At 40.6% G+C, this 25,696-nt stretch overlaps 5 protein-coding genes across 12 annotated transcripts in view; 3 read left to right on the top strand and 2 right to left on the bottom strand.

The window, feature by feature from the left end:
* Positions 1-2,668, bottom strand: part of LOC103991434 (F-box/kelch-repeat protein SKIP11) — a 4,698-nt gene extending 2,030 nt beyond the window's left edge. For 2 of the 7 annotated variants that reach the window (XR_010513376.1, XR_010513375.1), the window contains exons 1-2: positions 2,481-2,668; positions 545-1,945 (exon numbers count right to left, since the gene is read on the bottom strand). Coding sequence is in view for 1 of the 7 variants with exons in the window: in XM_065182476.1 (XP_065038548.1) it covers positions 616-1,827 (1,212 nt within the window). In the remaining 6 variants the exon portion in view is untranslated. The other 5 variants (XR_010513377.1, XR_010513378.1, XR_010513379.1 and 2 more) reach the window with 5 other exon arrangements.
* Positions 2,669-8,175: 5,507 nt separating this feature from the next.
* On the top strand, positions 8,176-9,752 carry LOC135673454 (homeobox-leucine zipper protein HOX21-like). The gene is made up of 3 exons (XM_065182443.1): positions 8,176-8,550; positions 8,622-8,998; positions 9,138-9,752. Exons 1-3 carry the CDS (start codon positions 8,427-8,429, stop codon positions 9,480-9,482), a joined length of 846 nt encoding a protein of 281 aa, XP_065038515.1. The 5' UTR covers positions 8,176-8,426; the 3' UTR covers positions 9,483-9,752.
* Positions 9,753-12,731: 2,979 nt separating this feature from the next.
* On the top strand, positions 12,732-14,033 carry LOC135673465 (uncharacterized). 2 transcript variants are annotated; one of them, XM_065182453.1, is made up of 2 exons: positions 12,732-13,435; positions 13,744-14,033. In XM_065182453.1, exon 1 carries the CDS (start codon positions 12,753-12,755, stop codon positions 13,356-13,358), a length of 606 nt encoding a protein of 201 aa, XP_065038525.1. In that variant the 5' UTR covers positions 12,732-12,752; the 3' UTR covers positions 13,359-13,435; positions 13,744-14,033. The 2 variants fall into 2 exon arrangements, with proteins under 2 accessions (XP_065038525.1, XP_065038534.1); XM_065182462.1 differs by having other exon boundaries at positions 13,732-14,033.
* Positions 14,034-14,746: 713 nt separating this feature from the next.
* Positions 14,747-17,658, top strand: LOC135680630 (pentatricopeptide repeat-containing protein At4g39530-like). Its single transcript, XM_065194695.1, has one exon. It carries the CDS (start codon positions 14,965-14,967, stop codon positions 17,413-17,415), a length of 2,451 nt encoding a protein of 816 aa, XP_065050767.1. The 5' UTR covers positions 14,747-14,964; the 3' UTR covers positions 17,416-17,658.
* Positions 17,659-18,070: 412 nt separating this feature from the next.
* Positions 18,071-20,698, bottom strand: LOC135673446 (probable serine/threonine-protein kinase PBL3). The gene is made up of 6 exons (XM_065182431.1): positions 20,420-20,698; positions 19,952-20,283; positions 19,743-19,878; positions 19,113-19,246; positions 18,900-19,023; positions 18,071-18,819 (listed from the first exon to the last, which is right to left on the bottom strand). Exons 1-6 carry the CDS (start codon positions 20,475-20,477, stop codon positions 18,362-18,364), a joined length of 1,242 nt encoding a protein of 413 aa, XP_065038503.1. The 5' UTR covers positions 20,478-20,698; the 3' UTR covers positions 18,071-18,361.
* Positions 20,699-25,696: the final 4,998 nt, after the last annotated feature.

Genomic DNA, 25,696 nt, shown 5'->3' with positions numbered 1-25,696 from the left:
CCAAATAAGATTCTTCTTGAGCTCCAATAAGCAGATCTATAACCATACCAGTTTCCAAATTCAAATGCCATATTAATTATGCTTGTCGCACAATCGAACTTCCGTAGCGAAGAAAAGAAACTAGAGAAAATTCATAAGCTCACCTATACACGCGCTTGATGTGCCACTGCAACTATAAGTAAAACACTAGAAGTAACATGATGCATTGGCCTAAAAAACGTATTAGTAATTTGAGCATCCAGGTAAACATGTCAATAGAAGTATGGAGATTGTGGTGAAACATCGCTGTCCTTAACTCCATCTGGGGTGGTTGATCTAGACGTTTGGTTGCCTCCAATTATTAACCTTACGTTCTTTTACATTCTGACATATCTTCAAAATAACTAACAGGCATCCAAATTCAAAACAAACAAAGGGGTGAGGCTGAAACCAGAAATTATGAAACTCAGGAGTTACATGGGCAGTAAAGCTCTATTGTTATTCAGATGAACTACTTCAGAAAAGGCAAATGTTAACCATTAAGCAGAGGGAGTATTTTAGGCACCTCTAGAAAGCCAATATCATGCATCTTTCCAGGAGAGGCAAAATACAGGCATGATGGATGAACAACAGAAATCAGCAGCCCATCACAGCACAATTATAAACAAAGCTTCCTGAATGCTTGCTTGCCATCATATTCCATATAGGTGGCCTCCCGTTTGGAATCCAAGAATTGAGCTCAATTACCCCTCCATGAGATTCTCGTGGCCCACCAATAACTATTAGCCGTGCACCACAAGCACGGAAGGCAAGGCCCCAACCGTTCATTGAAACAGACCTTTCAGGTAACTGCCCCAAAGTTACCCATGTATTATTCTCCTTAATATACTTCCTCACCTCCTTGTCAGCATAATGAGCTGCATAGAGCTCATTTTTCACCACAGCTACAAGTGGAGGCGCACCACTGGCACCATGGAGACCAGCAGACATATCAGGAATCACCCTCCATGAACGTCTCTCGAAGTCATACTCTTCCCCACATGTCATCACATTCCTGTCAGAATCCATGCCGCCAATGACATAGAACTTTCTATCCATGAACACCCCCGAACACATCTTCCGTGCCCTATTCATACTGGGCAAGGTCTCCCAAGTCTGTGTCTCAGAATTGTAAAGCTCTGCAGAGCTAAGTACGTCACCTTCCGCATTGGTGCCACCGGCTACAACAGCTTTCTCTCCAAGACTAGCAGATCCAAACAAGCACCTAGGTGAGTTCATTACCACACCAGGTGACCAGGAGTTGGTTAAAATGCTATATCTCAGGACCATGTAGGAATTCAGCTCCTTTCCAAAAACAAGGAGATCGGTGCCCACAGCAAGGGATTCCTTATCCGAGCACATAAAGCTTTCGGTAGGGGGCATCTTAGGAACAGCAATCCAGCACTCACGGTAGGGATCGTATGCCTCCCATTCAAGGACATTGCAGGAGAAATAGACCCAGTGCTCGGAGATCTCCATCTGGCGACGCAGCCGGTAGAGCTCTCCGCTTCGGACCAGCGAACGGAAGGAACTGTTGACGGATGCCACAGTGCCATAATAGGACCGGGAGAGGAGAAGAAGACAGCTCACAGTCAGATCCCTGCCGAGAGGGTTGATGAAGGTGCTGCAATCATTGTAGTCCATATCATTTTCGTGGTGATCAGAATTGTCAGTAGTGCGCTGCACATCTTCTAGATCAGGGGTATCGTGATGCTGTGGCGAATTCTTCCTCTTAATCTGATCTTCTTGTTCTTCCAATTCTTCATCTAATGGGCGCTTGTTGTTGCCCAACGAGTTGCCTTCCAACATAACTCCCAAGCACAAATCAACCCGAAAGACCAAGATTTCCTACCGCTAATAACCGAATCTCCTCTTTTCCTACCCAAGTATGTGAAGCCTCAAATCAGATTATAAACGAGGAAAACTCCTGATTCAAGAAAAATGAGCCCTTGAGAAAGAATTTTAGTGATGTGAGGTGTAGAATCATCAAGAATAAGTCGAAAACATGTATCTAAACTGGAGAAAGGTCATCAAAATCGAATCTTTAATGTCTTCGATGAATCACCTATCTGGATGGAGGAAAACGGAACCTTCCCATCGAATCAGCTTGACCTCATTAAGGGCTCTATAGAGGAAAACCAAGTAAAAGAAGGGAAGGATAGAATAAAATACCATACCATCAGAACCGACCAGTCATCACAATAACAATTACCTGGTACAGAGAAAGAACCCAGCTAAAAATCCGAACTTTCATCGCCAACTCACTTCCACTTCCTCAGACTCAGCCCCATAATACCAAAAATGCAAAAGACAGGGAAAAAAAAGAGCAATTCTTGGTGTCCCAGACCAATAAAAACCGCAGATTTTCCTCCAAAACGTCAGAAAGACCTGAACTTTCGGATCAAACGAAGGAACCATACAGACTGACGTCCCGAAACAAGAAGGAAAGAATGGAAACTTACGGACTGGCCTATGACCACGAAGAGATGGAAAGGAAGAGACCAACGGAGGCTCCTTTTGGACGCCAAACTCGCCTCCTCCTCCTCCTTCGTTGAGCCCCGACTCCGTCGTCTCCTACGTCCCCTCTCGCTATCGTTCGCCAGAAGATGCCATTCGAGGCTCTGAGTCGGGCTATCTCACTCCCTCCCTCGGTCTCGTTTTATTCGCCTTCAGCCCCAATTAAGTTTCGGCCATTCCATTTTCTTCGATTTTTTATCCCAATTAATTCCTTCTGAACTGTTCTTTAATACGGTCAATGGTCAAAATGTTTCTTATTATTATTATTCTTTGACCCATTTTTTCCTTCCATTAATGCTTGATCAAGAAACATATTAAGCCTTAATAAACTTCAGCGTTTTCTCTTATGACCCACTAATTGTCCATATACTTTATATATGTATATATATATTCTTTAATTTTTAAAAAAATCCTTTCTATATGTCACTCTCATTAGTGTGTATTCATCCATTCAATTTAAATTAATCATTAATAATTATATTACTAATATTTTTTAAAAAAATATAATTATTTAATTATTAATTTTTTAAACTTTGATTTATAAAAATAAATTAAAAATTATCAATTTAAGACGGTCACCAAACCCAACTAAAACGAGACTATTACGTCTTCGACTGTCCCTTTGGTGCAAAACATAAACAAATCAAAAGACACATACATATATAAGTATTACATCAAAGAAGTTTGTCCATGATAACTTGGAAAGACTTTCCACCATTTTCAAGGATATTTTAATTTTTACAATTACCATGTGAAACAAAAAAATAATTTTCAATAATAAACAAAAAATACAATTAGTAGTGTTCATATACCTTTGTATGATTTAAAAGTATATATAGGATGCATATATGACACTATAATTTGTAGAGTTTATATCTTTGAGCTTTTATGTGAAGTCTACTATTTCCACACCAATATTTTGAGGTATTATAATCTCCATGGATAAATTAAATCCCATTTACCAACAAAGCTATTAAGAACAAAAAATATATCATTTCATGACAAGAAATCACTCTATAAAATTATTTTAAATAAATAAATAAATCGAATAAGATTTCAAACTTTCAATAATCTTTCGATAAGTGCGTTTTGATAAACGGATCATTTTATAGAGATAATTGGTGGAATGTCCAAAAGGGAATAGAATGCATGCTAAAATAATATACATATGACAAGCTGCCTTTTATAAGGCGATGTGGAGTGGAGTAGGCCGAGTGTGACGGCGGCCATTAACGCTGAAATGATGAAAGGACTGATGTCTGTGCCTTCCCTTTTAAAAGGGAATGCATGAATTGATGTTGATAATGATATGTCGATGTCACTATTTTCCTCGATACATATATTGGATTTCATCGACGATATGATTTTATTAATGTTAATTTCAATTGATTTGGTATTGAAATTAATCTATCTATATATTTTTCAAAAAATTATATAATTTTCACCCGCTTTGATACTCAAATGATAAAAGCGTGCGTAAATCAAAACATAAAAATATTTTTTTAATTCAAAAAATATTTTTCTGATCATAAACATATGGTGACTCAACTTACGAAAGGGAATCCTTTGACGTTCAAAGGGGTTTATTTCCCTCTCTTATCGTTCATTCAATTTATAGTTCATCTTAAAAACTTATTTAGATGACTTGAACTTATAAGAGATCCGATTGGGTTCACATCATCTTCTTGAGAGTAGAATTGCAAAGATCCTTTCCATCCCCAAAGATTCTCATCATCAATCCGCTCACGTTTGCCTCAAGATTCGTGTTATTGAACGATTCTTATAACACGCTAATATTCGAGATTGGACCAAGTCAAACATACGAAGTGCACATGTTACATACGATTACATTCTTTATTCGTAATGCATGTGACAAAACCTACAAACGGTGTAAGACATATAACTTTAAGAAGATTGGCCAACACAAAAAAATTGTTTTGGCACACCAACATGAACACGATAAACAATCACATGGCCATGATCTCAAAGCCCACATAGAGCATATAAAAATGTGGCCATCCACTTATCGTAGCGCAAATGCTCAAAGTTAGAAAACCGGCTTGCACTTTCGGTGAGAGTTGTGGAAGCGTGAGCACTTGTCCTAAAACGACGTGCCTTGGTACCTAAGTGTTCTTCAACACATGGAGTGTGTGTCCCATCTCCGAGTTCCAAAGCTCAATATATACCTCCCCGCTTGTACTCGATGCCTACGATTCCAAAGTGGGTGGATAAGGATGGACTTGTGGGCATGGGAGTACTTTAGACGGCTATCTTTTTGCTTTGTGCTCTGATCTTGGAGAGGATAACAAGCACTTGAACGAATGTGGCCGAGGGAGCAAAGGCAATGATGTGATCCACGTCTAGGAATGGATGCAAGAGAAAAGCCTAAACTTTTGGGCTTGATCGAGAAGGGTTGGTGCGGTGGAATGGCAAAGAGAAGAGGAGAGAGGACAAGTTCTTTAGGAGAGATATTGGCATGCTCACCTACACCACCATGAACTTGATACGTGAAGCTCTTGTCCTCCTTGAATTTTTCTTCACTTGCGTGTATTACCCGCAAGATCTCTCTCTCTCTCTCTCTCTCTCTCTCTTTCTCTCTCTCTCTCTCTATACTTTTATATGATTTGATATTGATTAAAAGAATGTCACATAATAATATATTGTATTATATCCTTTTTTTTATGTTGCACTCATAGATAGATTTACACGATAGATGTAAGAAAAATATTGATGTGAATAATGTAAGAGATTAAAAAAGGATCGAGCTCACATAGATAATGACTCATTTTTAGGTTATATCGGTGTCTTAGTTGGATTTTGATTATTTTTTTGGATCATTCAATATATCCAATTATATATCATCTATTCTTATAAGTCAACAATGCATTGTTAGATAAAATCTTAGCCTAATTTTGATCTTATTGCTAAAGCAATCCTTTTGACCTCTAAGACATCAAATGGTCAGCTCGTAGCCACACCTTCGTCTAAACCATTAACCACTGATTTGGTGGATTCGCATTCTTCTGGCCAAAAAATAATAAGGTGATGATTTGATTTACATCATGAAAGTTCAAATCTACTTCTCGCCAACCTTAGATACGTTTCCTTCACTCAAGACTTGTTCATTGGCTTAAGACTCACTCAATGGGTCTTTGGATGCTACTTATCATCGCAATGACAATCTCTATCACAAGTGGAGATCATAAAGTGGGAGGAAGCCACTCCTACATGGGAAATGATAGCCATGGATTCCTTTCGTTGTCTGATTGGAAGTTGGCGACTGCCTTCCCAAACTGACCTAAAAGAAGAGCTATGAAAGAGCAACAATTCAAAGTAATCAATCACACTGTGATTTATTAGGTCAGCTGAGATAGTATCCTATATGTTTATTTTTGATGTTGATCAAAGCATACTTGATTTTTTTTTTTTTTTAGATAACATGTATCTACTCGATTCGAGTCGGATTAGAATACCTGAGTTTATAATGAGTATGAATAGAAAAATAAATATCTAAATAAAATTTGAAGTAAGCTCAGATACTAGTTTGGCAAAATAGGTTTACGAACGGATAATTTTTTTAAAAAATATTTATTTATAAGAATAAAATAATATAAATTAATGTATCATAATTTATAGTCATCAAATTACGGATAGAACGGAGCCTAATGCACCAAATCGATTTTTTCCTCCTCTTTTTTGTAGTCATCAATCTATCATCTCTTTTTGTGATGTGAGTGCAAACAGGTCTGTGTTGGTTGTTGCTTAAGAATAGGAAGAACACCAAGAAATTGCTTGAGCTAATCATGCATGGTGAGTACAGTGGTAGGTCTGAACTTTATTTGGTCTGCCACACTTCACATGCATTTTGCCTCGGCAAGAACATACCGACTGCTCTCTCTCTCTCTCTCTCTCTCTCTCTCTACATCAAGGCATTCATATGCTCACCCGTCAGTTCTTCCTCTCATATGACAGTCGATAGAAAGCTTGGTGTCCAAGTACGTAGCTCATCTACATGCAGGTTTCAGCAACCAGATCCGAAGCTTGCACCGTGAAGAAGACGACTTGAGCCAAAGGCTCATGGAACTGCATGCTCCTATGATAGCACCAGCATCGCTGTTTGAGTCCGATGCCGGCGACCGAGCTGCGGAACAAAACCCGACTTGCTTCCATGAGCTAAACTTGGCTGCCATTTGGAGATGAGTACAGCACACACACACGTACTGTGTGTACGTGTCTTCGACCTTGGATCTCAGAATTCAGATGCGTCACGAAGCGGATTACCCCAGCGTTATACTGGGCCACCATTGGCGGGCTTGGTCGGCTATACTGTGGGCCGACCCAATGGAAGGTCAGTCCATTCCTTCTATAATAGAAGAATCAGTGGTTTTAATATCTATCCATTTGATTATTCTGCTAAGTTGCAATGTGTGTATATATATATATATATATATATATATATATATATATATATATATATATGTCTCCTTCCGAAGTCAGTAATTTTCATATTTATCTATTTTATTATTTTTCTAGTTTTTGTAGTTAATCTCCGTTGGTTGACTCTTCTTTGACTGTCGGCATTGAAACATAAATTTTTCTTTAAAAAAAAAATATTTTTTTTTATGATGATAGAGATTAAAAGAGAATTACTTTGATCCAACACTCTAACGCCTTAGTTTGAGTGGAGGGTCACACTAATAAAAAAACTTCCTATAAATTATGACGTAAATTACCAAAGTTATTTATTTTTTATCTTGATGAGATTTTAGCTGTAACAAATTTAGGATTAATTATAAATTATCCTTTATAATTAGTTACTTTTAGTATTCCGATCTTTATATTTTTAAAAGTTATATTGAGATATCTATACTTACAAAATGAAATGTTTAATCTCGTTTCTTCTCACGTCGTCGACTTTGCTTATAGAAATATCATACTTGGTAAACTGAAGTATGACAAAGAAGAAAAAAGAATAAATTCAGAAAGTAAAACAAAATTCTTGAGATTTATATTCGACATAATTATAATCAATCCAAATGATCAAATATTTGGTGGTCATACAAATTGATCAATGAACTAGAAAGACTCGATCATAAGGTTAAATATCTTACTTTCATAAATATAAATATAGAAATCCCAGTATAATTTTAAAAAATATAAAGATCAAAATACTAATTAATCCTCACATTTATGAATCATTCTCAGACCATATAATGCAGCTATATTTATTGTGGACTTTCGATAGTTAAATACGGTATCTATCCAATTCCTTGCAGGTGGGTCAATAGTCAGCGATCACATCGTGTGACCGATACTACGTGTGTGAACATGGAAAGATGAGGTGCACCATAATGGATAGCGCGGAAGAGCGGGATGTGACATGACACCGAGCTAGCAACCAAACCAAGGCTTGTTTGTGGGGGATCAAAGTATTGAAGGCTAAAGTGGGTCTAATCTTCGCCTTAAGCCTTCTTTCGATGCATCAGCGTCAGGAAGGTGATGGATGATTCATGAGAGGTGTATGTGTGTTAGGTAGCAACCCTGGGAGCTCATAGGACCCATCCCTAGATTCCTGCCCTTCCTTTCTCCATTACCATTAGGGCCACCACCTTTACAGATGCCTACAAATTGCATTTCTCACTGTGAATTCATGGAGCGTAGTGAGATCATATGTGATTACATGATGATGAGTTGTTGTTCATAGTCAAACAGCTTCCTTTTGCCTCTTCGCATCGGAGGTTGAGGAATTTGACATTACCATTCACTTCATCTTCTGCTTGTTGTTGTTGTTGTGGTAATACGGCGATCGGTTTCTATTTGATCTCTCGCCACCTCAACCTCAACCTCCATCTTCATCTTCTTCTCCTTTGCTGGTGTCCTGTGGTGGCGTGATGGCTTCATCCTCCTTCTTCACACCGGATTATGTGTTGCAAATGCAAACACCACATGGAGAAGAAGAAGAAGAACGGCAACTCCTCCACGCCACCCCGTGCAGCAATCTCCAAGACCTCCGAGGTGGGTTTCTGTACATCTCCATCCATTTCTGACTCCTTGGAAGTGAAACTAAACCGACTGGAATGGTGCAGCCGTGGGTCCGATGCTGGGGAGGAGGTCCATGTCCTTCTCGGGGATCGAGAACGGGGAAGGGATGAACGGGGAGGACGAGTTATCCGATGACGGCATGCAGACAGGGGAGAAGAAAAGGAGGCTGAACATGGAGCAGGTGAGGATGCTGGAGAAGAACTTTGAGCTGGGGAACAAACTGGAGCCGGAGAGGAAAATGCAGCTGGCCCGAGCCCTGGGATTGCAGCCCAGGCAGGTGGCCATTTGGTTCCAGAACAGGAGGGCCAGGTGGAAGACGAAGCAATTGGAGAAGGATTACGACCTGCTGAAGAGGCAGTTCGAGGCCATGAGATCAGAAAATGAAGCTCTGCAATCACAAAATAAGAAGCTCCAGGCCGAGGTATGGCCTCTTAAATTACTCGATTCTCGTATTGGTCTTGACAAGATCTGGTTCGAATTACTCCTTGCTCGAGGCTTTTGAGGAGGATTTCAGCCTTCCAATGATTGGGTTTAATAGATAGCTCTTCTTGGCTATGCAGATCATGGCTCTCAAAGGCAGAGAAACATCGGAACTCATCAACCTCAACAAAGAAACTGAAGCCTCTTGCAGCAACAGGAGCGAGAACAGCTCCGAGATCAACTTGGATATCTCGAGGACATCGGTCACCGAGAGCCCCTTGCACCCTCACCAAAGCTTACCTTTCTTCCAATCAATTAGGCCTGCCGACATAGACCAGCTCCTTCAGAGTACCTCGAGGCCAGACATGCAATGCCCCAAGATCGAGAATGGCGTCACCGAAGGGAGCTTCAGCAACTTGTTATGCAGCATGGAAGATCAATCTGCCTCCTTCTGGTCATGGTCGGATCACCACAACTTCCACTGATGCGTCGGTTTGATGTATAAAGAGATCTCCCAATTACTCTCCACCTGCGTGCCCAACTGTGAAAGCTATGCTGCATTAGCAGCACCAGAACTCTACTACATATATGAGATGTGCATGAGCAAAAAAGATCGCCTTTTGATTCAGATAAGGTTGGAAAATCTGAGAAGACAGGCTTCAGTATTTGTATTCCCATTCTTTTTCCCTTTTCTCGCCTGTGCTGAGTGATACCATCAGTTTTAACTAAGTTTACATGCATATTTCTGTTGGCTAGTTTCGTTTGTAGCTCCTGTACACTCCTTGAACTCCCTCTCTCTGTCTCTCTCTCTCTCTCTCTCTCTCTCTCTCTCACTTCATGTTGCTTGTAGTTAACTGTTCTTGGAAGGCTAAGAACATGCATCTTTTCAGATGTTCTCAAGAAAGTTCAGCTACAAAAGCTAAGAGCTTTAGAGCTATTAGAGTCTGTTCTTGGCTGCCACATGGACCATGTATCAAAAAGGTTCATTCACTTTTCTGAAAGCTCTTTCCATCATGACTTGTCGTTTGAACTACTCTTCTTTTCAATGAAAGATCGTCACCGAACCTATTCAGAAGCATAAAGGTTCGAGCAGTATGAAGCATATGCCGCTAGAGAGAGAGAGAGAGAGAGAGAGAGAGAGAGAGAGAGAGAGAGAGAAGAGCATGGAGATATCTCTGAGGAATAGCACGAAAGAAGAGGGGAAAGAAAGAAACTGAGAGGAAAGAACATGAGGAAGAAAACAAGGTGTGTGGAAAGGAGACTGTCACTGGTTTTGGTAGTAATATCTTGCTGACAGTGGAAGACGACCTTTAACCCGTACCCCATTTTGGCCTGAGAGGAAAAGTTCTACTCTTAGATAAGAAAGAGAGGCATGTGACTCACTGTCAACACTAACCTGCAAACTATTCTGATGGTGATGGTGGTGCAACGGAGCAGTCTTGTGCTGAATTTTCTAGGTTCATCATGAACTGTTTTCCTTATTTCGTGGGATTCAGATCTCATTTCTACTGTTCCGGAACATCTTGTTGACTGAACACCGAAAAGAAACATCAGCTCATAACTCACTGTTGCAGCTAACAATCTCAAGAACTACTCATCAAACACTAGAAACCCAGTAGTTCTCTGAAATCATCCTCGACATCACAGGTACTGTTTCCTCGATAGAAACTGCACCGTGTACTGGATGAGATGGTGACCGGAATTTCTGCAACGATTAAATAAATGCGCCAGATTCTCAAAAACATAGAATTACATCCTCGCCTTCGAAATATGGTCCAAGAATGAAAATTTCTACTTTGTATGCTGAGAGCGAGAGACAGAGACACAGTAGTCAAAACCTTTAGGCATGAAAGTCAATGAGAGAGTAGATCAAGGGCTTGTGATCACAGCTCACGAGACATGGCGTCGTGCTCTCGTTCAGGGAATCAGAGTGGGTGGGTCAGGGCACTCACAATCACAGGCATCTCTGTCCATCTGCCTTGCTCTGAGGATGCCAGCAATGATTACTTCTTGGAGTCTGAGAGCTCTGAGTTCATTTTCTTGAATGACATATCTTGCCAGAATTGAGGAACTTCATCGCATAATTAGTCATGTCCAGTGAATTCTTTATTATTATAGCCTATCCAAAATGTATGGAAGCTCTAATCAGCTGCGCTGCAATGGCAATCCTCATCTCGATTGGGAGGGCTCAGTGTGGAGCTGTTCTTTTCATGTTGATGAGGACTGCTATGTAAGTGAAGAGTGGCCTCAGCTCCATGTGGAAGCACACTGACCTAGTCTTCTCTCATGGCTATGAAGCTGCCAGTAATACGCTCTGCTGTTCAGCTATCTCAAGAGAGGGGGAGCTCCCTGAAGGCTTCTCTATGCTGGATCACAAGCTTCCTTGTTTGATGCAGTGGCTGTCTGCTATCAAAAGTGGATGAACCAGAATGAAAGGCACAAGAAAACCTATCATAGAATTGTTGCTGTAATTTGATCTGAAAAACACTGATTGGATGGGGAACATAAATAGAAAAAAGACATCAGAGGTGATCAAGAACTGATCCCAGGTAGATAGGGTTTCACATCATGATCCTATGAAAACAAGGTCAGATGAGAACTCAGGTTGAGATTTCCCATGATGTCATAAAAGTCAACCTGGAATTAGAGGGGATCATGCATGTTAGGTGGCATGATAACATGATCACAGCTGAGGATGAACAGATCATCCTCGATTAGAGGTACTGATTCTTCTTTGATCAGTGAGAGAACAAATGATAGGGTGGACCAGTTGACCATCAGATGCTAGTGCTCATGAATCAGCAGCTGAAGTCAACCAGCAATCAGATAAACAAGTTTGCAAGATCCATCGTTACAGATAATTTCTCTGATATTGAGGAGCATGATGTTGGGGGGGATTGCTTTCTTCCCTCACACATGTGCTGCCAACTATTCTGGCCTATCTTCTCGATCAGAATGCCCCTCCCTTCTGTACTCAGCTGTTTGATTGCGCATTGTGTGGCCATGTGCTGAGCACATTGGAGATGGGGCACGAAGACATGTTTGTATGTGGCCTCGCAACAACTCATTACTGAAATGTCCTCAGTACTTCAAATAACTCATACTTGGTGGTCCTGCTGCTTCTTCTTTCTCACAAGATTCCTGTTTGGGATCAAGAGATTGGAACTCCTCATCTTCATGCTCTGTTGTTTGTTCATCCACAAGCCCTTCATTTGGCTGCAGAAAAAATGCTCAGGGAGGAACTGCACCCACTCTCTCTCTCTCTCAACATTAGAAGATAGATTGTCATTGTGATTCAAATATGGGGATTCAAACTGTGGAAAGTTTCATCATTCTTTGTTATACTAATTCATGCCTGTTTTGATCACATGGATTTTGCTTTGGAGGACATATATATAGGACGTAAAGCTTTTGATGTATATGAGAATGTTGAAGTGATTAATATAGAATTAACATTATAATTTACACTAGAGAAAGAGATTGGGATATGGGGTTAGACTGGCGTCGATTTGGGTTTTGAATCGATTTTATGATGGCCCAAATTGGGTTTCCACCCAATCCAAAAGTCCAGCCGATCAGGTCAAAATCAAACGAGTCTGGCCCAATGTCTTAACACGCGGCTTCATTCCGTTCGTGGATAAGTGATCGAGTGGAGCAGGTCTTGCAGCAGATCCGGCACCAATAGGAAGCTTGCCCACTTCGTCTCCTGGCCATATAGCTCACGGCTATGGATAAGCCCGCCAAATCTAGAAAGCATGGCAACCGCCGCCGCCGCTGTCCTCCTCTCTCCGCCGCTGTCCTCCGCGGCTAAAACCCTCCTTCCCACCGTCTCTCACCACTCCTTTCCCTCCAAAACCCCGGCTGGCGCCCGACCCCCCACCACCAAGCTCTTCGCCTCCTCCTCCTCCTCCTCCTCCCGGACACTCTCCCCGAAATCCCCTCCTAGCTCCGCCGCCGCCGAGGAGGAGCGCATCTTCTTCGACGGCGGCGCCCACTACGGGGACCTCCTCGCCAACCTCCTCCTCGGGTTCACTCTCCTCTGGCTCCCCCTCACCCTCGCCGCCGTCTCCCGCGCCTTCTTCCTCCGCTACCGCTTCACCACCCGCCGGGTCACCGTCATCTCCGGGTTCACCGGCCAGGACCGCAGCGACTTCCCCTACTCCTCCATCCAGGACGTGCAGGTGGTGCCGAGATTCATCGGCGAGTGGGGGGACCTGGTGATCACCCTCAAGGACGGCACCAAGGTGGACCTCCGGAGCGTGCCCAAGTTCCGGGAGATCGCCGACTACTGCCTCTCGATGGCCGACGGGTCGCAAAGGGGGTCGGAGGAGAAGAGAGGCGGCGGGCCGACAGGATTTTGAGCTCAAATGCGGGATCTTTCATGGACCTTTGGGGTTTCCTTCTCTCCTTCCTTCCTTCCTTTCACCGTTACCAGCAGGTTTGTGACATCAAATCCATTGGGAATTTTTGGTGGTGCAGTGGCTTTGAGCCTCAAAATTCTGTCTAATACTGAGAGTTGGATCTATCTACACACAAAATTATGGATTTAATTGCAATGTTAAAGGTCTTCCTGATTGTTTTCTTTGTTCTAATGTTTATATACTCACTGACTGAAATTGTTTGTTCCTCACAAATAGTAACTCAAAATTCTGCAAGAAATAGTAGAGCTTAAACAACAATTGTTGATCATGCAGAGAAATTATCCCACAATGAATAAGATCATTTCTCATTTAGATGGATTGACAGGTACTGGAAAGTAAACATGGCTGTCAACTTCAGGTGTATGAACCTTATCTTCATTCAATGGCATCATCTACAATGAGGAGGAACTCTGTGATTTAGAATTAAGGCCATGCGGATGAAAAGTATAAGGATATTGCTAGAAGCATTTATTCTATCTTGATACTCAATATTTGCTGTTTTCTCTGTCTTGGCTTTTAGGCTAAAGTTTGCTTTACTTGTTTTCAATCTTAGAAGATACAATGTCAATATATTTTAGCTTTTTCTTTAGTTTATTCATAGTGACCATTCATGAAGTCTGGTTTCTGTAACTGTGATGCTATCCTTGTAGGAAATATATCATATCTATGTTGCTGATTTAGGAAGTTTGTCTTCCATTCAATGGGATATATCCAATTTGCTCACCTTAAGGACAACTTATTAGAAAGTTATTGCTATGCAAGGTGGATTGTTGGTGATATGTCCTGCTTCTGCATGGAGATTATGGTGGTGGAGTCTACCTCTGTAGTACCTACCAGAGATTTTGAAGGTGAATAGCATATATTGTTCTGAAATATTGTTTCCATTTCATTATATATATTATGTTTTTTTGGTTGATGAACTCTTTAATTGATTTATAAGAATTTAATTGATATATTATTATTAATTTTAATTTAAGTATCTTAGATCATGCGTCACGAAGTTTATAAATTATTTATTCAATGCATTAGTCGATCTAGTATTTAAACATCATAAATATATTGGGCTTTAACGAGGGTATCGATATAGAGACTTTGAGTCATATTTAGAATTATTAAATAAAAATATTAACTAGTTAAATAAATAATTTATATAATAAAAAATAAAAAAATCTAATAAGATAGAGTTTTTAATCAATTATTTGGATATTTAAACCCATAATAGATGCCAAGTAATAATACTTACAAAAGTATTCGGGTCGTCAATTAAAAATCATGAGATGAATCTAATCAATTTGGATCCGATCCGACTTACCAAAACGGTCGAGCCCTCCACTACGATCGATTCGAATAGTCCAGAATGTTTGCTTGAAATGAGCCGATCAATTCTACGAAATGAGCTCAGTGGTAGACACAATTGCTTGATAGATCTGATGTTGGTCGATTCGGGTTCGGTCCGCGCTGAACCGCTACGCCGCTGTCACCCATAAAAGCGCACACCGCGAACTGACTACCACGCACGCGCGCGTGCTCGTTATGATATGGCCTTATGAGCTCTAAATCGGTAGCGTACGACCTGCTTCCGAGAGTCCAAAACCTCGTGCGTCTTTTGCAGTCATGCATCTCCGATCGAACCCACCGCCGCCGCCTCCCCCCCATCCACGCCCAATCCGTCGTCGCTGGCATCGAATCCGACCTCTTCTTGAACAACCTTCTCCTCAATGGCTACTCCAAGGCGGGCCGCCTCGGGGAAGCCCGGCAGCTGTTCGACAGAATGCCCCGGACTAACCTAATCTCTTGGTCCACGATGATCTCCATGTGTGCGCAGCATGGACGAGAGGAGGAAGCCATTGCCCTCTTTTCGCGCTTCCGGAGGTCCGCCTTCGGGTGCCCTAATGAGTTCATCGTCGCCAGCGTCCTTCGTGCCTGCGTCCAGTTGCGTGCGGACAGTTTTGCCTGCCAAGTTCAGGATCTTGTCGTAAAGACTGGTTTCTGTTCGGACGTCTTTGTGGGTACTGCATTGATCAACTTCTATGCGAAAATTGGATGCATGGATGAGGCGATGTTAATATTCGATGAGCTGCCGGTGAGGAACTCGGTCACCTGGACCGCAGTCATCACAGGGTATTCTCAAGTAGGGAAAAGCTGGATATCGTTGGAGCTATTCGATGAAATGAGGGAGTCGGGAGTTCAGCCCGACAGGTTTGTTCTTTCGAGTGTCATTAGTGCTTGTTCGGCTGAAGATTTTCTTGAAGGCGGAAGGCAAATCCATGGTCATCTGTACAGGGGCGGAACCGATATGGATATTTCGATCAACAATGTTCTCATTGACCTGTATTGCAAGTGCGACAGAGTACGAACTGCACGAGGGCTGTTTGATCGGATGTGCGTCAGAAACCTTGTCTCATGGACCACAATGATTGCTGGGTACATGCAAAATTCATTAGATTCTGAAGCGATTGATTTGTTCTCAGAAATGACCCAATTAGGATGGCAGGCAGATAGATTTGCTTGCACAAGTGTTCTCAGTTCTTGTGGGTCCTTGATGGCCTTACTGCAAGGGAAGCAAGTGCATGGATATGCTATCAAGGCGAATTTGGATGCCGATGAGTATGTTAAGAATGGGCTTCTTGATATGTATGCCAAATGCAATTCTTTGGATTGTGCGAGAGTCGTCTTTGATGTCATATTTGAACATAATGTGATCTCTTTTAATGCCATGATCGAAGGATATGCCAGGCATGAGAAGCTGGTTGAGGCGGTTAGTCTGTTCAACAGGATGAGATCCGGAACATTGAATCCAACCCTTCTGACATTTGTGAGCCTACTTGGCGTATCTGCATCATCGTCAGCTGTGGATTTGAGCAAACAGTTTCATAGCCTTATGATCAAATTTGGAGCAGCATTGGACTTATTCGCAGGTAGCGCTCTGGTTGATGTTTACTCTAAGTGCTCGTTTGTTGATGATGCGAGAGCCATTTTTGATGAGATGGAAAACAAGGATCTCGTGGTGTGGAATGCGATGATTTATGGGTACACTCTGAATGGGCAAGGGGAAGAGGCCCTCAAGCTCTTCCATCAACTCCAAGTTTCCGGTTTGACACCTACGGAATTCACTTTTGTTGCACTGGTCACTGTAGCTAGTAATCTTGCAAGCCTATTCCATGGGTTACAGTTTCATAACTTGATCATTAAGGCAGGAGTAGATTTGGATCCCCATGTCTCGAATGCGCTTGTTGACATGTATGCAAAATGTGGTTGCATCATTGAGGCATGGAGATTATTTGATTCAACGCGTGGAAGAGATGTTGTGTTTTGGAACTCAATGATCTCAAGATATGCACAACATGGGCAAGCTGAAGAAGCCCTAAAGATTTTTCAGCTGATGCATGACGAGGAAATTGAACCAAACTATGTCACATTTGTTGGTGTGCTATCAGCATGCAGCCATGCAGGGCTTGTTGAGGAAGGGCTGCATCATTTCTATTCTATGAGAGACAAATATGGGGTTGTACCAGGAATTGAACATTATGCTTCTGTTGTTAGTCTCTTGGGTAGATCAGGAAAGGTGCACGAGGCTAAGGAATTTATCGAGCAAATGCCAATTGCGCCAGCTGCAATTATTTGGAGGAGCTTGCTTAGTGCCTGTCAAGTGTCTGGTGATGTCGAATTGGGAAAGTATGCAGCTGAAATGGCGATATCAGCAAACCCCAAAGACAGTGGACCTTATGTGTTATTATCAAATATCTTTGCTTCCAAGGGAATGTGGGTCGATGCGGAGAAGGTTAGGAAGGGAATGGATTGCAGTTTGGCATCAAAAGAACCAGGATATAGTTGGATCGAAGTGATGAAGGAGGTACATGTGTTCATCGCAAGAGGTAGGGAGCACCGGCAAGCAGACTTGATCTACTTCATGTTGGATGGGCTAACAAAACTCATCAAAGATTTTGGATATGTACCGGATATCACCCTACTGTCGACCAATGATGGAAATGATTAAGGTCATCATGAGCAGAGTTGTTTACATCTTATGCTGCATCATATCCGATCCAAATAGCTAGTCGTGTAATATGCATAATAGATGTACATTGGATAAGGAGTTGATTTCAATTCTGGGATCCTTGTATTATCGAAGGGCACAAGTCCTCAAAATTTTGGGATAGGGGAGTATGTCCTTTAGTTATAATGGATTGTGTCTGTATAATTTTTCCTAGATTTCAATGACAGGCAAAATATTCTTTTATCATGTTCCCATAAGTTCAGCAGGCAAACGTAAATGAGTGATTATGAAGTATCATGAAAGAAGACTTCTCACTGAGAATTGCAATCATCTTACATCCCTTTTTTGTGTTTTCATTTCTGAACACATCATATTACATATCATGTTGTCAAATTATGACTTCTATAAGGGATTCCTTACAGAATATTGTCTGATGATTAATCGATTGGCCGACAAATTGACTCCAATATAGACTCACATGAATCAAAGAAGTAAATATGATCCCTTCAAATTAACCTACCAAATAAGTAATCGGTCAATGATTACTTATTGTAATATCAAAAACACTTAAAAGATGAAAAGAATAATAACACCGTGTGTACGAGACATTAACAATTCTCTTCTAGTAATCTATTTGTTACTTTATACTAAATAATTACATCACTAATTAATAAAGCCTTGATTAAGAGAGTATCTACATTAAAGCAAAAGATGATCCAATCCATAAGAACAAAAACTCTGGACGTATCAACTCTTTGTTACATGTTATACAGGAGATCCATAACAAATCTTTGTATACATGGGCAAACTTCAATCAACATATTTCAAGAAAGCAACAGGTTTCCATGACGGCTGATCTGCACAGAGGTGATTGCATTCTTGAAAGCACAAAGCCTCACTTCCCTTTCCCTGTCATCACCGACAAGTTCAACTAAGCTTCTACCGATCAATATACATACGGTGATCGCCGGTAGGACGGAAGAGGAGATCCGATCGGTGTTGGGCGCAGCGGTGAGCGAGGGGGATTCCTCATAGGTGACCTCGGTGTCGTACTTGATGTCTTCGGACGAGTAGCTTGGGGTGGCAAGGCACCAAATTTTGAGTCTTGCAGTTTCTCCAGGGAGGCCAAGACCTCGGACATCCGAGGCCGACGTTTAGCATCCTTGCCGATGCACTGGAGAGCGAGGATGCCAAGTTCATGAGCTCCTTTCTTCAGATACTTCCCCTCCAGCCTTGGGTCCATGATCCGGTATAACTTACGCTTATCACCCAAGCTAGGCTTTGCCCAGTCCACAAGGCTCTGCTCTGTGCCAGCTTTTGTCTTCTCAAGGGCTCTACGCCCGGTGAGCAGCTCCAGTAACACAACCCCAAAGCTGTAGACATCAGCTTTTGCAGAGAGCCGCCCTGTAATCAAGAAATTATTTGGTTTTAAGAAACCCAAAATACTTGATGTCATGTGAGAGGATTTAACATAGAGATCCAACCTGTTGCAATGTATTCTGGAGCAGCATATCCATGAGTTCCCATCACTTGAGTTGAGACATGAGTTTTATCACCAGTAGGACCATCTTTTGCCAATCCAAAGTCTGACAGCTTTGCATTAAAATCCTGCATCGTGGAAGAGAAAAATAAGCTGTACGAGTCTGCAAACCAAATTCCATGATACTTCTGCCCATCTCCCATTCCTGCCAACATACCGTGTCAAGAAGAATGTTAGAAGCCTTGACATCTCGATATATGATTTGGGACTCATCATTCAAGAATGAGAGCCCCCTTGCAGCTCCAATTGCAACTTTGATCCTAGTTGCCCAGGGTAGTGGCTCAGCACCTCCTATAAGAAGACCATAAAACCAATGTCAATAACCAAGACTACTTGATAGTTGTAATTTTTTTTCTTCAGCATATACGAAGACCAGCTTTTTTTGTTTTGGAAATGGATATATTTTTTATACTTCACATTTTGTTGAAAAATTCTCACAAAAAGATGGTGGACATCAAAAAATCATAGAGGAGACACTTCAAAAACTAACCATGATATTAAATATGAAAACTTACAATCTCTAGAACACCTTTAATCTCTGCAACTCTTTTGACTCTACTTTTATCTCTTCTTTCAATTGTATATCTAAAGTATTACATGGACCCTTATATTTACAGAGGGATAAAATCAAGATTTTGACTCCAACTATAATATGAATTCCAAGTCTCAAACCAAAATTTTATCTATTCACAAAGTTTGATTTAATATTCCAACATTGATTCGAGTTTATATCTCTTAAAATAAGCAATAAGCAATGTTGGATGAAGAATTAACAGTTGTGACTCACTTCTGAAGAGATGGTTTTCCAAGCTGCCTTTAGGCATGAATTCATAGACCAGAAGTCGATTGTCACCCTCAGAACAGTAGCCGATCAGCTTAACTAAGTTTGGATGATGAAGCTGACCCAGATAGTTAACCTCTGTCTGCAATCAATCACCAGAAAAGGTTAAGAACCAAGGAATGCATGGCGCAAAGAGAGAAGAAAACCTGTCCTACCAGCCATTCCTTGTGGCCTTGGAATCCTTCAGGTTTTAGTTTCTTGACAGCAACCACCATGCCTGATCCCGGCTTGGAAGGAGCAAAGTTTTGTTCATTGATCCAACCTTTGTAGACATAGCCAAATCCTCCTTCCCCAATAAGACTGTCGGGGCGGAAGTTTCTGGTGGCATTTCTTAGATCATTAAAGGTGAAGGCCTTCAAATTTGAGTTAGACAAGATCTCCCCCTCAGTTCTTGAAGCAGGAAGAGCACCACCAGTCTTTTCCTTGTAGGAAGGTGCAGAAAGATTTGACGACACACTTCTTCTGCTGGTACCAATGTTTGAAGGATCTGTTCAGTGGGGGAAAAAAAGATGGAAAGATTACATCAACAACCCAAAAATTGAGCAGAATTCCGCGAGGAACAGATGTAAGATGACAACTTTAAGCAACAAATCGAACCAAAAAGAACAGGTTTCGACACTCACAGGAAGCGCGATGTGCGGAGTTCTCGACCCTCGATGGACAGTTGAAGCAATTGCCCATGGCCTCCGCTCCACCAAACAGTAAATCACACGCCCATCAAGGAATCCCGCGGCTTCGTAAGGGACCGGTAGATGTAGGCGATAGCGATGAGGTGGGGAACCAAAAGACTGGAACTTTCCTCTCCCTCTCTCTCTCTCTCTCTCTCTCTATATCGTTCCTCCAGACAGCGACTGGTGAAAGAAACAGAGGAAGGGGGTGGAATACGGTGGGGGGAGAAGGAAGACGACGAAGGCATCGTTTGACGCGAGGAAGAAAGGAGGAAAGTCTGCACCATCGTCAGCTTGAGGTTGGATTCGTGGCGGCCCATCCGACCTCCAAAATACCCCCTCACCGTGGTGGAAATGTCGGAGTTATTTTGACTTTTGAGTTTGACTTCTTTAATGGGGAAAAAAAACAGCAATTTCTTATTTGAAGTTATTTTACTTTGCATTGGACTATTTATTTTAGAATTTATTTTGATGGATAAAAAGAAAATGGAAGGCAGATGAAAAAAGAAAAGATGGAGAGAGAGAGAGAGAGAGAGGAGTTATCAAAGGGATATAATAGTGTCTATTATTAGACATCATGCTGCTGCCCAACTCTACCATAGGACATGATGCTGTGTCATACTATCACATTGCATATTGTTTATTCCCCCAAAGGAATTTGATTGTGGTGCTTTGACCATCCCACCGTCTTTGATTGATGGGCTCAACCGGCTGTTCTTCCCACCTTATCATCAGTCATGACTTTTTTTTCTAAAAAAAAATTAATTTTTTTTCCCTCGTAATAAATCAGTCATTGTCCGTCGTATAAACATCACTTAACGTCTAAAGAGGAAAAGGTCCAAATGATCTGTCACCCACTTACTCACACAGATAAGAGTCCAAGAGACAATTTAAGACGCTTACGACATAGACTTACAAAGTTGATCTATGGACTAACTTAAGTGTCAAAAAAATCAACTCGAAAAGATTCTCTTAACTTTGATTTTTGTACCGGTAACATACTGAGAAGAGACGCTTTACGTCTTAGTCGATTTTGCATATATGAATCAGGATAATATCGAACTAACAAAAATATTATAATTTTTTACTTAACAAAACTCAGACTCGCAAAAGAAACAAAGTTTATAAAGAGATTTAGGAACAATAAGAAACCAAAAAGATTAACAAACAAAAGGTCTTTTACGTTAATTTTCTGATTTTTTTAGATTTTATTTATAAAGTAAAATAAAGTAAACAGATAGTATTAAAACAAAAACAAATTCTTCAAGCATTGTCAATAACATGTCTGACACTAATTTTCTTATAATTAAGAACAAATAAATTAAGTTTCATTGCATTCTTTAGAGTGTAAGTGTTGTGAGTTTGATGTACCAAATATATACTTATCTTTTTTTTAAAGGGCAATTAGCATCTTGTAAAAGTTATAGTTTTAATTTCGGACTAATTATAGATTATTTTTTTATAATTAATTATATTTATTATTTTAATCTCTATACTTTTAAAAATTACATTGAAATTTTTATACTTACGAAATTAAAATATTTAATCTTATTTCTCCTCGTTCTATCGATTTTACCGATGAAAATACCACACAATCCTATTTCTATTTACTAACTAACTTTTTTGAACGAGCACATCTTACGAGCTAGCAAAATTATTATCAAGGCAAATAAAATAAATAAAAAATAATCTTCTTCGGTGTTTAAGTCAGATTAATATGTATTAATTTAATTATAATAAAGAGTTGACTTAGCTTGAAAGACTTAGAATAGTCGACAAAATAACATCAAATGGTGGGAAGGAGGAGTGGAATCTAACGTCGAGAGAGTTGATGCAGGTGATTTCGTTGATCTAAAAGAGAACACGCGGGGCGTCTTCTTGGACATGTCCATGATTCATAGACCGCATGGCGTAACCCTAAAAAGGTTGGCCTAGTCATTTGCCAAGTCCGGCCAATAAAGACATGATCGAGTTGTCAGTCTTTTACGTTACGTTAGGAGAGGGAGACGGAGAGGGAGAGAGAGAGAGAGCCTTTTGGCTTCTTCTTCTTCGTCGTCTTCTTCTTCTTCTCCTCATCTGTTGCCGTCCCATCCACCCTCGTTTCAACGCGCAAGTGCAAAGAAAATAAACATCAATATGGAATGCTACGTCAAAGTTGGTGTAAATAATAACATGTAAATTAAATAATAATCTAATTATATCTCTGTTAATTATACGTACAGGTACGAGTACTCATATGGATCCATCGCTAATGGGGCGGAGATAAAAAAAATAACAAGAATTAAATAAAAATAAGGGTCATTTTCTATTACCCATACGGAGAAAGATACAAAGAGTATTCTATTCATTCTTACTTCATTTTATATTATATATTACCGATAATAATATAAATAAATATATACATATTTAAGAATTCAACTCGATAACTCCAACATTGGAACAGTAACTAACAAATCAATCTTGTATTTTAAATTTATAAAATTTTCTATTATTAATTAGTCTTAATGATTTTTTTTTTATTTTTTAAAATATAAATTTAATTAATTAAATAAAATATGGAGAAACTATGGGTTCCCCACCCCCGATGGTGATTTTCACCATCGTATGATCTAAATAGGGATGGGAGATAAGACGTAAACAATGATGAAATTTAGGAACTCCTTCCATTATTCTATACATAAACGATGCTATTTCCTTAATTGCATGATATTTAAAATGTCATCCATGATTTAAACTAAAATTTAGGAATCAAAATGGGTCAAGTTTTTTTTTTTTTTAAGGTATTCGAGTTTACAAGGTTTTATTATTGATAAGGTATATTTTGGGTCAGGGCCACATCACAATCAATGCCACGCCACGCCACGCCACCACCAAGTCAGTAAGAGGAGCACCCCCACACGTCAAGCCAGAATCCGTACCAAGGCATTACTTGAGTCGGTCGTACGCGGACTTGGTGAGCCGATCGATCCTCGAGAGGTGAGATGGTACCTTTGTGCGGTCGTCATCCCGGAAAGCTCGGGACGGTGCCATATGGCGTCATTCCGCATGTCCCGGGATGACAACCACACAAAGGTACCATCTCACCCCTCGAGGATCGACCGCCACACCAAGTCCGCGTATGGCCGACCCTCGTACAGTAGTATAAAAACCCCTGGTCGACATTTGGCCTAGAGGAGGGGAAAAAGCAAAAACCCATACCAAGCACTGACTTGATCGTCGGAAGAGCCAAAGTCGGTAACCAATCGATGAGGGCCTTCTGTGCAAGAAAGCGACCTCCACAGAGCCACAATCATCATCCCGACTGAGAGACGCCAACACTCTACTATCAGCACCTCGTCCTGAGGGTATGACCGACTTCGACGACCAGCGAAGTCGACCATAGACTCCATATATCGACCCGTGAACCAGGTCATGCTGATTCATCAGTCACGACGCATCAATTCACCAACAATTATCATCATCATCATCATCATCATCAATTATTATGCTTGTCGCTGAAAAATTCACATTTAATAGGCATTTTTAATTTTAAGAAGAACCATTTTTCAGGAATTGGATAACAAGTATCATTAGTCAACTAAGTTGTTGTAAGCTGCTTCTTATAATCAATTAATTTACTTTACAACATATCATTAAATCATGATTAATTCAACCATTAGGAGAATCCATCATAATCAAGTAAGTCTTACGTCAACACCTCCTCATTTATAAGTACAACAAATCCCAGATAAAATAATTATTGTGCTGTGATAATTCCAAGACAAAAAAGTCCACTCCTTAGGTAATGACATGGAACTCATCCACGCAAACTGCAACCAAAGTCAGATGATTTGTTTGTCTCGTATGAAAGGACTGCTCCAATTTCCTGGTGACTTCTTCCTTTGGAAGATTAATGCCATTATTTGACCTTTTGAGCCCTCCAATCCACACGTGTTTTGGCACATTAATACATGACATTTTTCCTCCACAAGCTCCCAACAGGAACTTGACATGGAACATACAAGTGTGGAAGTCAATTGTGGCCTTCACATCCTTTTAGCATTAATAGGAGGTAAAATTTCTCATGGCACACCTTGGACTTCTGTATTTGCTCCACACAAGTCTTTGTCATCAGCTGATGACCTCAAAACAAATCAATCTGAGCAAGTCATCCATCAACCTTTACCTCCTTTTGGATACCTAAAGTCAATAATCATCATTAAGCGTATGGAATACCTTTGGATCTTTTAATCCGAACACTAAAGAAAACAAGTTTGGTAGTCATCACTGAGCCTAATAAATGTGTGTCTACGTAATATAAGTTGAATGGGAAGCATAAAAAGTGCATCAACTAAGTAAAAAATTACAACTTTATGCTCACATTATGCTACTGATAAGGTCAATTCCATCATGAGATCAGTGACCCTAAGTGACCATGATAGCCAATGTCATAGGGCTCAATGAGTGTATCATCACCAGGGCATATGTGAATTTTGGATGGCCATGCAATCTAGGATAAAATTCATGAGGTAGCATCACAATAAACTACATACTTTAGATATATCAATTGTGTAATAATACGATAATATGATTAACATATCTATTCGTGTGTGTAGAAGGTCGGTTCACTTCCGTCTTTATTTCTATACTAATCCTCACTATATCCTATGTAGTTAATCTTATAGCTATGATTTTATATTGCTTATGTTATCTTCAAATCAATGCATTAATGAATCGTAGACCGTAGCTTTCGCTCACACCTGTAGGGCGGCAGCATTAACAACATCAACGTCTTAAGGCGACACCTACCTAGGGAGCAACTCAGAGGCAAATAAGCTTAAGGCGATGGTGCAAGAACGCTTCAATCCCTTGGGCATATTTAATTAGTCTTGACCAAATGCCATCACCTGAGGATGTGTTGGTGGGTGGTTGACCAATCCAATTTGCTCCTTTAGTTTTGTCCAAAGGGCTACATAACGCTTGATGTTTTGTCGAACTATACTGATACCAATGGTGGGTAGGGTTTCCCGACATAATCCCTATGATGCTCAAGTTAGACTCTTGAAGCACTTGCCTTTTATAAGCGGTCCTCCCCTAGTTCTATTTAATCTTTTTCTACTGACGTGGATACCACGTATTGAGTTCAGGTTGAGGGTGACCTATTAGGTATTATTTTCTAATCGAGTAGATTTCTATGTTCTGCACATCCAATAACTAGAAATCTTATTGTTATGGTCAAAAGCATAGTTTTAC

The sequence above is a fragment of the Musa acuminata genome, chromosome BXJ1-1 (assembly GCF_036884655.1).
Source record: "Musa acuminata AAA Group cultivar baxijiao chromosome BXJ1-1, Cavendish_Baxijiao_AAA, whole genome shotgun sequence".
Classification (NCBI taxonomy): domain Eukaryota; kingdom Viridiplantae; phylum Streptophyta; class Magnoliopsida; order Zingiberales; family Musaceae; genus Musa; species Musa acuminata.
This window is presented reverse-complemented; position numbering and strand designations above follow the sequence as displayed.

Bases quoted from the DNA above. Each gene is read 5' to 3' on its own strand.
- LOC135673454 (XM_065182443.1), top strand. From the start codon at position 8,427: ATGGCTTCATCCTCCTTCTTCACACCGGATTATGTGTTGCAAATGCAA. The intron at 8,551-8,621 runs GTGGGTTTCTGT...GGAATGGTGCAG, and splicing joins CAATCTCCAAGACCTCCGAG to CCGTGGGTCCGATGCTGGGG. The intron at 8,999-9,137 runs GTATGGCCTCTT...TTGGCTATGCAG, and splicing joins ATAAGAAGCTCCAGGCCGAG to ATCATGGCTCTCAAAGGCAG.
- LOC135673465 (XM_065182453.1), top strand. From the start codon at position 12,753: ATGGCAACCGCCGCCGCCGCTGTCCTCCTCTCTCCGCCGCTGTCCTCC.
- LOC135680630 (XM_065194695.1), top strand. From the start codon at position 14,965: ATGAGCTCTAAATCGGTAGCGTACGACCTGCTTCCGAGAGTCCAAAAC.
- LOC135673446 (XM_065182431.1), bottom strand. From the start codon at position 20,477: ATGGGCAATTGCTTCAACTGTCCATCGAGGGTCGAGAACTCCGCACAT. The intron at 19,879-19,951 runs GTAGGACAGGTT...GATTGATTGCAG, and splicing joins AAGGCCACAAGGAATGGCTG to ACAGAGGTTAACTATCTGGG. The intron at 18,820-18,899 runs GTTGGATCTCTA...TCTTGATTACAG, and splicing joins TCCAGAATACATTGCAACAG to GGCGGCTCTCTGCAAAAGCT.